General features: G+C 33.0%; 1 protein-coding gene across 1 annotated transcript; it reads right to left on the bottom strand.

Annotated features, from left to right (window-relative positions):
* Window positions 1–131: 131 nt before the first annotated feature.
* LOC120086939 (taxadiene 5-alpha hydroxylase-like) lies at window positions 132–5,061 on the bottom strand. The gene is made up of 4 exons (XM_039043748.1): window positions 4,489–5,061; window positions 2,263–2,713; window positions 1,688–1,875; window positions 132–568 (listed from the first exon to the last, which is right to left on the bottom strand). Exons 1-4 carry the CDS (start codon window positions 4,987–4,989, stop codon window positions 269–271), a joined length of 1,440 nt encoding a protein of 479 aa, XP_038899676.1. The 5' UTR covers window positions 4,990–5,061; the 3' UTR covers window positions 132–268.
* Between the last annotated feature and the right edge of the window lie 11,765 nt (window positions 5,062–16,826).

The following is a 16,826-nucleotide window of genomic DNA, read 5'->3' on the forward strand; positions in this document are numbered from 1 at the left end:
AGACAATGACATTTTGCTATACTTGTAAATAAGTTGACTAATTTTTCTTTATTTGATAACAACCCTTAAAATTAGAAAGTGAAAGTACAGACATTAAAATTGAATAAACGTCAAAATATGGACATAAAATATAGGTCACCCACATAAGTATTGGATTTGTGCTCAAGTTTATAGCATGAGAGAATGTATAAGAAATGTCCATTTACAATGAAAGTTGTTACCACATATATATATATATATATATGATCATTAGTATGAAGTTTTATAATTATTTGGGAGAAATTTGGATGGGGAGGCCTTTGTTGGGCATCAAAGTTGGATCTCTAGTCAAGAAATCTTGTGAACAAGAGAGCTTCCAAGTGAATTGAGTGATTAGGTAATGAATGGTGACAAGAGTTTCAAGCTTTGCAAATTCAGAGCCAGGGCAAATTCTGGGTCCTCCACCAAAAGCAATGAAACAAAATGGTGGAATTGGTGTTTGGTTTTGATCAAATCTACTTGGTTCAAACTTTTGTGGCTCTCCAAATATTGTCTCATCCAAATGGGTCATTGGTGCTGCCCAAAATATCTGCATTAAGCATTCATAACACATTAGCTACAAATATGCTATAGTTCGATTACTAATTTACAATAGAACAACCATTAACGCTAACCTAAGCTGCACCTATTTTCATATAATTCTATTTTATTAATAGGAGTTTGGATTTATAAAATCCTTCTTAATTGTTTGTGTAAAAACTATTTTAGTTATGGTCAAACGATTTTTTTTCCTTTTTTTTTTTTGTTCTTCGTTTAATAGGAAATAATGTAGATCTGATTTGAATTTGAAAGTTAACATATGTTTGGAAGTAATTCTGAAATGGTTGAAATCACTTCAAAATATGTTTTTAATTATTTGAAATAAAATTTAATGATATAAAATTGCATTTAAAAGTGTAGAATTAAATTTTGAATTTAATTTTATTTAATTAAAAGCATGTTCGAAATGATTTTAGACCTGACAAAAGTGATTTTAATAATTTCAAAATTATTCTCAAAACATACACTTAATTTACTACTGCATGTTCATGACTTTATAATAGTTAAGATAATAACCACATACACATGCATGAATGTGTTAGGTCGGATTTTTTTTTTAAATATTTGTGCAAAGTAAGAAAAAAGGGGTAAATTATTAATATGAGTTTGCTTTCCATTTCTATCATGTGTTTAATTAGATTTTGATATATTAAAAGAAAACTTAATTAACTTCAATAATTTTGTGTCTAATTAGGATCTTAAGTTTTGAATTTTGCATCTTGTTAAAGAAAATTGAATTTTGTGTCTATGACTCAATAGAAAATATCGAATAGACCGTCAAGGATCTATTAAACATAAAATTATTAAAAATTTAAGGACTTATTGGATATAAATTTAAAAATTTAAGGACTTACTAGTTAATACTTTCTTCCATTTAAAGACCTTGTTGAATAGAAAACGAAAGGATCAGAAGTATATTAGTTACGTTTAAATATCATACACCAAATACATACTAATTAATAACTATAATGGTTGTGTAATGAAGTTTTGTATTGCAAAGATGTTTAAGGACTAAATATACCCTTTTTAGAAAGGGAAAAATGACTCAAAATAAAATGCATATGATAATTAATATAGTAAAAAGAAAAATAGGGTTAACTTTACTTACTTGCCATCCTTTTGGAATTGTGTATCCACCTAATTGAATGTCTTTAAGGGCCACTCTAAAGCCTCCAAAAACAGGTGGGTAAATTCTCAAGGTTTCCATTGCTACTCTCCATGTGTACTTCATCTTGGAGACATCTTCCCAAGTGAGTGCCTCCCCACTTTCTTTGCTTCTAGCTATTTCTTCATGCTCTAATCAACCATATAAAATAGTTCATATATATACTTATCATTCCATTTTGATACGATGAGTTTAATTTTAGTACAATATTTGTTGGATGAGAAATCGAATCACCGACCTCAAAGGAGAGGGTACGAACTAAGTTAAGCTCACTTTGATTCAAGAAAAAAATAACTTTAAACTTTCTAATAATGAATCAAACTCAACTTAACTCAGTGATATCTGTTTTTTTTTTAATTAACATGTCAAGACATTCACAGTAACTCACTTTAAACCCTAGTAACTCAACCCCAATTCTAATAAAATATAATCTCGTTTTTGTCGAAATCATCGAGTATCTCAATCGATCGGCCTACACCCGGTTAAGATAGGAAATAGAAATTTATACATATACATACCTTGAAGAACAGCTGCATAAACAGTTGGGTTAGTAGCCAAAACCCTAAGCATAAGAGTAAGCAAAATTGATGTGGTGTCATGTCCAGCAATCATTAGAAGGATGGTATTGTGCACAATTTCCTCCTCACTCAAAGCTTGTTCTTTGTCTTTGTTCTTGATGCTAAGCAAATAAGTAATTAGGTCTTTATCATCTTCTTTTTCTTCTTCTTCTTCTTCTTCCATTTTTTGTGCTTTGTCTTTCAAAAGTTGCTTCAATATCTGTTGAGCTTTAGCACTTGCTTTAAGGCTGTGGTTATACCTTGTGAATGGGAGGTTGATTGGAACTGACCAAATGCCATCAACCATTGTTTTGAAGCATTGTATTATGCTCTTTCTTGTTGGTCCTTCTTCAATGCCAAAGAGAAGAGAGCATATGATGTCAAAGGTCAGAGTTTTCATCAATGGTGCCACCTGTGTTTTCTCGAAAAAAAAAATAAAAAAAGAAAAAGTTAAACACGATGTTTGACAATTATTTAATTTTTATTTCTTATTTTTTATAATTAAGCTTATATAAATACTAATTTTTAACTATAAATTTCTTTCTTATATATGTTGTCTACTTTTTAGGAGTGTTTTCAAAATTCAAACAATTTATTTGAAATTGAAGAAAAAGTAATTTTTAGAAATATATATATATTTTTTGAAATTGACTAAAATTCAAATGTTTGTTAAGAAAGATGAAAACTTTCGTAAAAAATATGGCAAGGAAACAAAGTCAAGCATATAAAATTTATAAGCCTCCCTACAAAATGTTTTCAAAAAATTTAAACCATGATTAAAGAGTCTTTTCTGGAAGCAATTTAAAGAGTAATTTGGAGAATAAAATTAAGGTAATTACAATGGGTAGTACGTAGAATTAATAAGAAAGTATAAAGTAATATTTTTAAAGAATTACAAATATAGCAAAAGTTTATCAATGATAGATTTCATTGTTGATAGACATTAGTGATAGACTATATTAGCGATATGATATGTCACTGATGGACTCTGAAAATTGAATCTAAATTTTACTATATTTGTAAATTCTTTTACATTGAGCTATATTTACTAGTACTTTGGGCTTGATTGCTATATTTACAATTATCCTTAAAATTTAAAACAATAACTTTCAAAATTATTATGTCTACTCATGTTATATTAAGAGTACTTGTTGGTCCTTTAGGTCAACAAATATAAGGACATTATGAGTATCAAAATCTCGATTCTTGAGAAATAATTATATTTATTAAGTTAGGTTTGAGTCGACAATTCTTTTAATTTCATGACAATTAAATATGAAGAAGTTTTTGTTACCACCCTTAAAATTTACGGAGTATTTGAGTCTCAAACTTCAAGGATGGGGTGGACTGTTATAGTCCATTTCATGTTAGGGACTTCATTAATAATAGTTGGTGTTTCAATTGTCATAATCTACAATTATCTACGTTATTACTATTTTAAATTAATTTTTGCTATAGTATTTACTATTTCCTTACTCATCCATTCTTTCCATCTATACACCATTCTTTTAGTTCCATGTGTATGTAAGTATATTATTTATTCAGCCCTCGAATTTTTAAAATGGTGTCGAATATATCCCTGAATGAACAAATTTCAAACTTTTCATTTTTTATCCCATATGTATTTGAACTTTAAAAAGTATTTAAATAAGTAAATTTTGGTTTAAAGTTTAATAGACTCTCAAATTTTAATTTTAGGAGGCGTTTGGCCCCCAACTTATCTTGAATGTAATAGGTTATTATAATCCACTCAATGTTTGAGCTTCCCATTATAATGATTGAAATTTATAATGTTAATCATTACACACATTTAATTACCGTAAAACTATTTAAAAACCATATTTGAAAATCCCCATTGTCTACTATATTTACTAGTTTGAATCTATCCTCTCTCATCATTTGTAATCTAGACTAAAATAGTCTACACCTAAAATAAAAATAGAGATCGTTATATGATCACGGATTATTATAACCGATAGATTATAATAACCACTAACTATAATAACTGACTTAACATCTTAAACAACTACTTAGTATCTTGATAAAAACAAAGACGAGTTTTGACATATTTGACATTTTAAAAGTTTGATCATCTATTAGATATAAAATTGAAAGTTGAAACACTTATTAAAGAGGTTAAACATAAACTCAAAAGTTTAGAGAGTAATAATTTAACAGGGAACTCACAGTGACTTCCTTTTTGCCATGCCAATACATGTTGAGATGCTTCCTAACTTCCCCATCCATTTTCCCCACATAGCTTTTCAAGGTCTGAGGCCTCAAGAACCAAACCAGCGCCCCTCTAACTCTCTTGTGATCCTCACCACTCAGCTCTGTCAAATTCCTCTCTCCCAAAATCCACTTCAACGACTCGATCTGCCGGTTCGACACCGTTCCCTCCTCCCCCAAAAACACCACCGCCTTGTTCGCCGCCGCCCCATGTACAAACACCGTCGGCTTCCCGAAAAGGGTCATCTTCGAAACTGGACCGTACTTAGCCACTCTCTTCTGCAGCCATTGCTCTGCTGAGTTTGTTCTCATGGCTCGAAGAAGGCTCAGGCTTTGCCCTATAAATGGGACCCCAAGTGGCCCCGGAGGAAGGTTTTTCGCGGTGGCGGCCGAGGAGGATGTTGTTCTAAATCTGAGGAAGAGGAAGATGGTGATGAGGAGGAGGAAGATGGTGATCATTTTGGTGGTTGGAATCTTTGAGAGGAAAAGAAAAAAAAAAAAGATGGGTTTTGATGTTTTTTTTCAGAGGGAGTGCACTTTGTTTTTGTTTTTGTTTTTCTTTGTCATCTCATCACTATTTATTGGTGTGGTGAGTTGTTTTTTTTAAACGAGTGGATATGAAGATTTGAATTTGGAGACTTCAAAAGAAATAATATATGTCAATTATCGTTACATTATGTTTAAACGATGACGTTGTGACTTAAGATTTCTAAAATTAATTAAATTTACGCCTATATGCCACTATATTTTAAGACTTTTTTTGTTCATATTTTAAATATGATTAATTTGGTTGTTGAATTTCAGATTACATAGTATCTATTGTCACGAGAAACTTGCACAGGCTTTTGGGTGCTCTTCCAGCACTTTCCTTTGCAAAAGTACTTGTATCAATGAGGTGCCAAAACCGAGTACATTTCAATGCCTAAGTTAGGCACGAAGTTTTTAGCTCGACAAAAATAAAGAGAATTGTTTACTCCTTGAGGTTGGTGTAGGACTATTTATAAGGTCCATTCTTTGACTCTCGTTTGGAGTATGTACAATTTCAACAGTGTCAAAATATGTATAGGCCTTGAAAGTGCAGTATGCTAGTGACGAATTTGGCTTGATCATTTTCCTTTTGAGCCCTTTTGGGCTTAGACAACCATCAACAAAATCTAGTATATTTTTGTATTCGAAAAGTTTTCAATATTTTTTTGAACTTCTAAAAAGGTTTTAATAGGATATTTGAAAATTTATGACTTTATATCTAATGAGTGAAATGACATCAAGTTTTTAAGTGCTTACACCACGAAAAGTGCTTTCATGTGCTTAACTTTCATCGGTGTGGCACTTCGTTTTAGTTTTAGTTTGGTTGGATGTAATCTACATTATGACAAATAATATGAGTTGGTGTTTTTATATGATTGATTATGTTGCAAACTTTATAAAGGGGTATACAGAAAAAAAGGTGAGTTTTAGCCAATTATAACTCCAATGAAACTAAACACAAAATTAGGAGATCAAATCAAAACTTTTAAAATACCCAATTGATCAAAATGGAGAATAAACATGGAATCAAATGAATAATTTAAGAAAATAGTGTCATTTTCCTTGTTGCCGGCAAATACTAAGTTTATTTGTTGTTGGGATGTTGACATTAATTCAATAATTATTCCATCCCTCTCTATGTGTTTGTCATATCTATATATTTATATCATATGAAGATTTTTTTTTTATTGATTATGTAAGTGCAAAAGTCAGCATAATTTGTCCACTACATATATAAATTTGTTCTAACTTGGTTGGATTTTAGTGAATTAATTTAATGATGGGCTTCTAGAAAATAATGAGGTTGAAGAATTTGGATTCTATTAGGCAGACATGTGGAAGCTAGGAGATTGAATAAGAATTGAAAATATATGTATGGGGAAGGTTACAAAAAGAACTAGAGAATGACCATTTATTTATTTAAATATGATAGATTTTAATCATGTACTTTATCGAGGTTACAGGACAAGGTTCAAAGTCTATGGACGAACTCAAACTCCTAAGATAATTGAGAGGAGGCATTGGAGAACGTACATCTCAAAAGGGAAAAGTCAGTATCTCAAAATTTAGGCTGACCAACTGAGCTAGTTAAATATATACCAATCGGAAAAAATTCTGACATTGTCGGTGTTAATGTAACCAAAGGCATGTGTTAGAAAAATGACCTATAAATAGCCTCATTCATTGACCCTAAAGGGAAGAGTAAGTGAATCTCTAAAGGAGAGTCATGGACTTGGAAAATTGTCAAAAATAACACGTCGAAGTTTTCATCTTACAAAACAAGCATCTTTTTTGAAAATTTGTTCAAATATTTTTCTTGGTACATCTCAAGCGAGATCGACCACCGAGATTTAGTTAAAAAATTAACTTTTTCTAACTTATCAATTGTTTTTGGCCTTCTCGGTACATCTCGAGTAGACTAACACACCAAGATTCTACTATTTTTCCAAATATTATGTAATGTACTCAAATTATACTAAATCTTATATATTTTCAATATTTTTTCTAAATTATGTCATCTTTACCAAATATTATATCAAATTGTTATGTAATTTTTCAAAACTTAAGGCCAATTTCTGTTTCCAAAATTATATGAGTTTCTAAATTTCCAAATGAATGTACCAATTATATTTTCTCAGATGGATGAATACATTTTGACTTTTAAATTTTGGGAAAGATTAATTTTTTTCAAAAATGTTGGGCTTCATATGGAAAATATATAAAATCTTCATATTAATTTGTCCAAGTATTCACTGATCTCGATGTTAATATGTCCGAGATTGATACAAATATTTTATATATTTTTCATATCTTACCTAACTTTTTTTTGAAAAAAATTTAATCTTTCCCAAAATTTAATAATCAAAATGCAATTAGTTGAGATCCATCTAAAACATTCATTTAGATAATTGGTAAATTTATCTGAAAATTAGAAATTGGGTTAAAAATTTGAAAAATAACTTAAAATTTTGACATAATATTTGGTAAAGATAACCAAATTTGGAGAAAATTTGAAAATACTAAGATTTGGTATAAGATTTGGGAAGGTTATATAATATTTGAAAAATTAGTAGAGTCTCGGTGTAATCTGTCCCAGCTGTATCGAGAAGACCCAAAACAATCCATAAGTTAGAAAAAGTTTATTTTTTTAACTAAATCTCGTGGTCGATCTCGCCCGAGATGTACTGAGAAAAACTATTTGAATGAATTTTAAAAAAGGTTGTTAGTTTTTTAGGATAAAAACTTTACACGTGCTATTTCTGAAAATTTTCCGATAGACTTACTTCTTGTGTGCTTAATTGAATTATACTCTTTTGTACTAACTTAGGCATTAGAGTGTAGTAGACTTGGAACTACATCATTTCAAGAATCTCTTACACAGGTCAACTCAGAAAGCGAGACCACACTAGGAGAAACAATCCAAAGGTCAATCCTACAAGGAGCTCGCAAAGATAACAAATGCAGGCAATATCCGAGTGCCATTCAACTTTAGATATCTAAATTAAATTTTTTTGTAACAACCCAAGTATGTATATTAATATTATAGAAAATTATAAGTTGAACTTTTAACTTTTAAATTAATTCTAAGACTAGTTGGAGAAGAACAATTTTAAATTTCATACGTTAAAATTAACAGTGGTACATAAGTAATAAGTAAAACACACAAAACATTAGTTTGGTAATAATTATGATTTTATAAATAACTAAGCAAAATCATAATTATTACCAAACTAATGTTTTGTGATTTTATAAATAACTAAGCAAAATATGTTCATCAAATTCCTTAATCCAAAAGTCTTAAAACTAGTTTTAATGATAAGTGTTCTTTATGAAATCTATAGGACCAAACCATAAGGAATAATTAGGATCATAGCTAAGGTAAGTAGTTTATCTCACCCTCTCTTTAAGTGTTTTATGATAGTGTACCTTTATTATGTTGCATAATTATGTTATTGTTATGTTGCATTACATGTTTAAAATACGTTTCTCGACAAGGGACCCCATGCATTATGTTTGTTCACGATGATGAAATAAGATTAAATTTTAATTAGATAAAGGTTATGCTTCTAGGGCTAGCAGGGCATGTATGATTGCACCCCTCTAGACCCAATTCTACGTTAAGTTTATGCTAGGGACTAGCAGGGTATGTATGGTTGCACCATTCTAGTCCAATCTTACGTTTATGCTAATGGTGGATGTTGGATGCGACTCTGGCCCTACTGACTGCATGACCTGCTAATCATCAGATGAGTTAGTTTCCGCTTAAGTCCTCATCTTCCTACCAGGACGAAGGAATTTATGTTGGAATCGACCACCTCATGTTATTATATGTTTTCGGTCCAATCATATGTTTTCATGACATGTTGTATGTGATTGTGCATTTTGTCACTACTTTAAGTGAGAACTACTTACTGGGTATATTATATACTCATCCTATTTTACAGACTTTGTAGGTAAGGACACAGTGTAGTGGCAGGACTGGACGTCGCTCAAAGGGCCAACCATCAAACTCACTATTATGGCCATATATGCATTTTGTATCACTATGTTAATGTTTTATGGATTCTGGTGTTTTGTAAAATAAACTTTTTATACAATTTTCTACCTAATTAATAAAATTTTAGATATGTTCTTTTGAAATTTTTCCAAAACTCATCTCATGATAGAAAAGTCTAAGTATGCATGTCGTAGCGGTCGGACCTTATTATGTAAGGGTCGGGTCGTTACAGTTTGGTATCAGAGCATTTGAGCCAAGTAGGCTCTACTACATTAGAAGAGTCATGGTGTTTGATGGTTCGGCCTGTTAAGTGATGCCCCCATAGTTATGCCAAATACGCTGGTAAGTGGAATTTTCAAACAAGTAATTTAGTAAACATAGGTATGAGTAAAAAGGAGGGGGGGGGGAATTAATTTGCTTCCTTACTATGAAAGAATGTGTGTACCAGCTACCACCACAACGAGCTCCAACACGACGAGGCAGACCTCGAAGTGAATCCACAAGGGTTCAAAATCAAGGAAATGGACAAATGTCTTGTGTGTTACTTACACCAGATGCACTACAAATATTAATACAAAATATGAGTAATGGAAACATAACCTCATCCATCACACCAATAACCAACGATACAAATGACTTGAAGATCATTCGAGAATTCAGGAAGTTCAATTCTTCAACATTTGATGGATCATCTGCGGATCCAACTATAGCAGAGAATTCGATAACAGAAATAGAAACCATTTTCCACCACATGAACATCCCAGAAGAACAGAAAGTAAATTGTGCCACTTTCATGTTAAGAGGCAATGCAAAATTCTAGTGGGAATCCACACAAAGAACAACCAAAGGTTTAATCTCATGGCAGCAATTCAATCAGGCTTTTTACAAGAAGTATTTCCCTTTGATAGTGAGATATCAAAAGGAAGTGGAATTTCTTAATCTTTGTTAAGAGAACATGTTGGTGGCAGAGTATGAATGAAAATTTGATTGCTTGTCTCACTTTATTCCTCGGCTAGTGGACATAGAAGAGAGGAAGGTGGAAAGGTTTATTTAGGGATTAAGAGAAGGCATTCGGGGCATGGTTACTGCTTTCCGATACAAAGAGTTGCCCTCATGACGACCTTACTCATGGAAGTAGATCTTGTTGCCAAAACCTCAATTTCTGAACGAGGATTCACCAAATCAAAAGAGGAAATTCACCCAACAAGGCTTCCAACGTTCACAACGGCAAGGAAAAATTTTCCAAAATACTTAGAGCGTACAATCACAACAGAAGAGTCAAACATTCACATATCCTAAGTGTAGAAATAGTGGAAAACACCATCAAGGGCAATGTCTTTGGAACTTAGGAGTGTGTTTCAACTGTGGCCAGACGGGTCACTATGCAAAGGCTTGCTTAAAGCTCGTCAACCAAGTATCAACCTCTCAAACCACCCAGCCTACCAGTAACAAGGTTACCCAACAATAGAAAGGACGGGTGTTTGCTGTTACACGTCAAGAGGCAGAGGATCAAGATGCAGTTGTTATAGGTACATTACCCATCCTCGGGTATTATGCCTTCACTTTATTTGATTCGGGCTCTAGTCATTCCTTCATCTCTACAACATTTGCACAATATGCTCAACTAACATCAAAGTATTGAAAGCATTGACGAGCCCACTCTATATTCACTCTAAATCTCACAAATTTTAAGAGAAGAAACTTGTTCTCTTACAAGACTCAAGAACGCACAAGAGAAGAATATTGTTATCTTGAAACTCAGTTTCTTTTTAAACTTCAATTTTCTTTTATTGATTTTGATTCTTTTCTCTTGCATACAAATGAGGGAAATGAACTCTTTATATAGTACTTAGAAGACACTTCCTAAAAGACACAAAATAAATGAAGTACATGTATACATACTTCATGTACTTGAACAATTATATGTATCTAGAAATGCATGTATCTTGAAATTAGAAATGTATCTAGGAATGTGTTATCCATAATGTATCTAGCTTATTAATTTCTAACATGCCCCCTTAAGCTAGACTTCCCTGACTCCGAGCTTCTCTTTCATTTTCAAGAATAAGTCTGTCTTAATGATTTTGTGAATATGTCTGCAACTTGATCTTGTGTCTTGCAATACTTGATATATACTTCTCCATCTTTGATCAATTCTCTGATGAAATGATACTTGATCTGTATGTGTTTGCTTCTTCCATGAAAATCTGGATTCTTCGAAAGTGAAATAGATGATTTATTGTCATAGAACATGACGGTCCCTTTCTCTTGAGGACACTTCAATTCATGGAATACCTTTCTAAGCCAAAGTGCTTGACAACTAGCCGCAGACAAAGAAATGTATTCAACTTCATTTGTTGACAATGCTACAACATCCTGCTTCTTTGATGCTCATGAAACTGCTCCAGAACCAATATTAAATACATACCTAGAAGTACTTTTGAAATCATCAATATTTCCTCCCCAATCACTATCATTGTAGCCAATAAGAACATTATCCACATTCCTTTTATAGTGGATTCCATGATCAACAGTTCCAAGAATATAAGAACTCTCTTTCCAGCTTCCCAATGACTTCTCTTTGGTGATGCCATAAATCTACTCAATAAACTTATTGAGAACATAAGATCAGATCTAGTTGTAGTTAAATACATTAAACTTCCAACAAGACTTCTATAGATGGTGGCCTCAAAAGCTTCACTATCATCATGCTTGGTTAACTTCAAACCCAGTTCCATAGGAGTACTAGCAGGATAAGCATTCTCCATTTTGAACTTTATCAACAAATCTTTTGCATACTTCTTTTGGGAAATTGCAATCTTATTATCACCTTGTTTAACTTCAATACCAAGAAAGTAATGAAGTAAACCCATATCAGTCATCTCAATTTTTTTTTCATGCTCTCTTTTAACTCATCAATCATCATGTTTGAATTTCCCATAAAGATTAAATCATCGACGTATAGACAAATCATCAAGAAATTACCATTTTTGTCTTCTTTGGTGTAGAGAGTATGTTCATATGGACATCTTCTGAAACCATCCTTCAAGAAAAGAATCATCGATACGTTTGTACCGAGCTCTTGGTGCTTGCTTTAGCCCATACAATACTTTCTTGCTTCGACACACCTTATTTTCTTCTCCAATTTTGGCATAACCAAGAGGCTGCTCAACATAAATTTCATCCTCTAAATACCCATTTAGAAATGCTAACTTGACATCCATTTGATGAACTTTCCAGTTATCTTGTGCTGCAAGGGCTAACATCAAACTAACAGTCTCCAAGCGAGTTACTGGTACAAAAACTTCTTCATAATCCACACCAAACTTTTGTTTGTAACATTTTACTACGAGTTTGGCCTTGTATTTCTGCACTTCTCCATTTTGCTTCAGTTTTGTTCTATAGATCCATTTGACTCCAAGAGCTTTTCTATTCTCTAGTAATTTGACTAACTCCTATGTCACGTTTCTTCTGATTGCATCAATCTCTTGATTCATTGCATCTTTCCATTTCTCATTTTGAATTTCTTCTTCAAAGTATATAGGATCAACATCTGCAAATAAAGCAAAATCAACATGTTCATCATCTTGTATTCTTCTTGAAGTATTATAGATCGCTTGAATATTTCTTGTCTTCCTTGGAGTAGTTTCTTCATCACTTGTGGAGTGTGATGAAGAAGGTGAAGTTAGTGGTTGTGTCTCTTCAAGCTCCAAGTCTCGAGCATTTTCTTTGCCATTCATGTCAATAAGTAATGGAATTTGGTCTTTATTTGGTGCATCCCATTTCCAGAATTTTACTTCATCGAACTTGACATCTCGACTAATAATAACTTTCTTACTTATAGGGTTGTATAATCTATAAGTCTTGGAGTTCTCACTGTGCCCAACAAAAATGCATTTTTCTGATTTATCATCTAGTTTACCTCTTTTCTCATCTGAAATATGAGAGTAAGCAATACACCCAAACACTCTTAGGTGACTAACAGTTGGTTTCAATCCGCTCCATGTTTCTTGAGGAGTAATACCTTGCACACTTTTAGTTGAAACTCGATTTAGGAGATAAACAACACAAGTTACTGCATCTCCCCAAAAGTGATCTGGAAGCTTCTTGGCCTTCAACATACTTCTTGCAAGTTCCATTATTATTCTGTTTTTTCTCTCTGCAACTCTGTTTTGTTGAGGAGTTCTTCGAACAGTCTTCTGATACTTGATTTCATTTTCCTTCAAGAAATCTGCAAAGACTATATATTCTCCTCCACGATCTGAAGGCAATGCTTTCAATTTCAAGTTACTTTCATTTTCCACCATTGCTAGGAATATGTTGAAACATTCGAAAGTAGAGCTCTTTTCTTTTAGTAGATAAATCTAAGTTTTTCGACTGTAGTCATCAATAAATGTGAGAAAATAACGGTTACCTCCATGTGTAGTGGTTCTCATGGGTCCACATAAGCCTGTATGGACAAGCTCGAGAGGTTTTGATACTCTCTAAGAACGTCCAGTCGGAAATGAATTTCGATGATACTTTCCGAAAACACATGCTTCAAAAAGTTGATCTTCCTTTTTAATATTTGGCATTCCTCTCACCATATGTTATTGGCACATGTGAGACAAAGTGTCAAAACTCAGGTGCCCGAATCGACAATGTCACAACCATGAAGAGTCATTTACTAAAGTCTCAAAACAAACAAGCTTCTCATAACATATTTTAGTTGGAAACATTTTGTTGTGAGTCATGCGTACCTTCGTTATGAGACCTTCATTCTTGGTTCTAATCTCACATATGTTATCTTTAAAGATAACATCATGTCCTTTTAGGAGAAGTTGTCCAACACTTAAAAGATTGTGTTTGAGACCTGAAACATCATACACATCAGTAATTCTTTTTGCTCCCTTTTTTGTCTTGACAAGAATATCTTCTTTTCCTTTGACCTCAAGCTTCTTGTTGTCACCAGTCTTCACTACATTTTATGAGATTCATCTAAAGGTATAAAAATATCCTTTCTACCTATCATGTGGTTACTGCAACCACTATCAAGATACCATATTTCCTCAGTGCTTGTTTCTTGGACGTTGAATGCGAGGAAGAGAAGACCTTGATCATTATCCTGTTGCTCATGCATTAGAGTGGTTTCTGCTTGATTAGAATTAGCCTTCTTAGACCAACAGTCTGCTTGAAAATGTCCATAACGTCTAAAATTAAAACATTGTATGTGAGAAAAATCTCCACGACCAGCATTTCTGCCTTTTCCTCTATTTGAACTTCTTTCTATTCCTCTATTTGAAGAAGATTGATTGTCTCTGCTCTCTGACTCAGAATTTGTTACGACGTTGGATTGTCCATTGCCTCTACCGCCACGTCCACCTCTTTTTCCACTAGATCGCCCTTTAGAGGGGGATTGCATATGAAAAGCTTCTTCTGAAGAAGTAGAATCAAACAACTTCAATCTGAGCTCATGAGATTGAAGAGATCCCATTAAGCTATTGATAGAGAAAGTTGACAAATCTTTGGATTCTTCAATTGCTACAACAATATGCTCATATCTTCTAGTCATGATTCTAACGATCTTTTCAACCACCCTTTGATCTTCGATTGTTTCTCCATTTGATCTCAATTGATTAACAATTAAGAGAACACAGTTGAAAAAAATCTTCAATAGTTTCAGCATCTTTCATTTGAATGGTATCAAATTTAGTTTGAATTGTTTGCAATCGGACCAATTTTACCTTTTCTTCTCCTTCGTACAAATTCTGCAATGCCATGCTGCTTTAGCAGTAGAGACTCCTGATATTCTTTCAAAAATATTTTCATCCATAGCTTGGTAGATGAAAAATAATGCCTTCTTATATTTTTTTCTAGTACTTCTCAACTCATTGAGTTGTTATGGTGAAAAACCATCCTCACTTTCTGGCTTCGAATATCCTCTGTCAACAATATCCCAAAGATCTTGAGATCCATAAAGAACCTTCATTTGTTGGTTTCACCGTCTATAGTTTTTTCCCTCAAAGCGAGGAAGTTGAGGCTGCAACATGTTAGATGACATCTTTCAATCCTTTTGTTCTGATACCTCTTTGTTGAAAATGTTGACGAGCCCACTCTATATTCACTCTAAATCTCACAACTTTTAACAGAATAAACTTGTTCTCTTACAAAACTCAAGAATGCACAAGAGAAGAATATTGTTCTCTTGAAACTCAGTTTCTTTTTAAACTTCAATATGCTTATATTGATTTTGATTCTTTTCTCTTGCATACAAATGAGGGAAATGAACTCTTTATGTAGTACTCAAGAGACACTTCCTAAAAAACACAAAATAAATGAAGTACATGTATACATACCATTCATGTACTTGAACAATTACATGTATCTAAAAATGCATATATCTTGAAATTAGAAATGTATCTAGGAATGTGTTATCCATAATGTAACTAGATTATTAATTTCTAACACAAAGCCCTTAGGCTATCCGTAGCTACTTCTGCCGAAGTATCTATATTGACCAGCTCAGTAATGGAAAATTGCGAGTTATCAGTACCAGGACATAAACTAGGGGTGACTCTTATCATCCTAGACATAAGTGATTTTGACATAATATTATGTATGGACTGGTTAGCAACAAACTATGCAAGCATAGATTGCCATAATAAAGAGGTCATATTCACCTTTCCAACAGGAACCAAGTTTAAATTTAAGAGTTCTAATATACAATCAGCCCCAAGAATAATTTCAACCTTAAAAACTAAACATTTGCTCAACCATGGGGCTTGGGCATATCTTGCAAGCGTGGTGGATTTACGAAACCAAAAGGATGAAATTAAGGCCATTTCTGTAATAAGAGAGTTTGAAGATGTATTCCCAAAAGAGCTTCCAGATTTACCACCTAGTCGAGAAATAGAATTATGTATAGACCTAATTCCCGGAGCTGAATCAATATTTAAAGCACCATATAGAATGACACCTGTAGAGTTAAAAGAACTCAAAATACAATTATAAGAATTGTTAGACAGGGAATTCATACGCCCTAGCGTGTCTCCATGGGGAGCACCTGTCTTATTTGTTAAGAAAAAGGATGGATCAATGCATTTATGTATAGATTATTGGGAGTTGAATAAGTTGACAATAAAGAATAAGTATCCACTCCCATGCATTGATGATCTATTTGACCAATTACAAGGAGCCTCAGTATTCTCCAAAATAGACTTACAATCTGGATATCATCAACTACGAATCAAGGAGTCTGATATACCTAAGACTACTTTCCGAACAAGATATGAGTATTATGAATTCGTTGTGATGCCCTTTGGATTAACTAATGCCCTAGCATCCTTCATGGACTTGATGAATAGAATTTTTAAGGAGTATCTTGATAACTTTGTGATCGTATTCATAGATGATATTCTGGTCTATTCCAAGTCTGAAGCAGAACATGAAAAACATCTTAGGGACATCCTTTCCATATTAAGAAATAAAAATTTGTATGCTAAATTCTCCAAGTGTGAGTTTTGGGCGCAACAAGTTGCCTACCTAGGGCATATTATAAAACAAGAAGAAATCAGTGGACCCTGCTAAGATCGAGATATTTAGCAAGTGACCTTGCCCAACAACAGTCCACGAGGTGTGAAGCTTTCTTGGATTAGCAGGATATTATAGACGATTTGTGAAGAATTTCTCAAGTATAGCATTACCCTTAACTAACCTCACCAAGAAGAATAATCCTTTTGTCTGGAACCAAGCATGTGAACAAAGCTTTCAGGAACCAAAAGAAAAATTGACC

This window comes from Benincasa hispida, chromosome 9, assembly GCF_009727055.1.
Source record: "Benincasa hispida cultivar B227 chromosome 9, ASM972705v1, whole genome shotgun sequence".
NCBI lineage: Eukaryota > Viridiplantae > Streptophyta > Magnoliopsida > Cucurbitales > Cucurbitaceae > Benincasa > Benincasa hispida.

What these genes read in the sequence shown, in the direction of transcription:
- LOC120086939 (XM_039043748.1), bottom strand. Translation starts at nt 4,989, where the DNA reads ATGATCACCATCTTCCTCCTCCTCATCACCATCTTCCTCTTCCTCAGA. An exon ending in ATGGCAAAAAGGAAGTCACT is followed by an intron (nt 2,714 to 4,488) that starts GTGAGTTCCCTG and finishes GAGAAAACACAG; the next exon opens with GTGGCACCATTGATGAAAAC. An exon ending in TTATGCAGCTGTTCTTCAAG is followed by an intron (nt 1,876 to 2,262) that starts GTATGTATATGT and finishes ATGGTTGATTAG; the next exon opens with AGCATGAAGAAATAGCTAGA.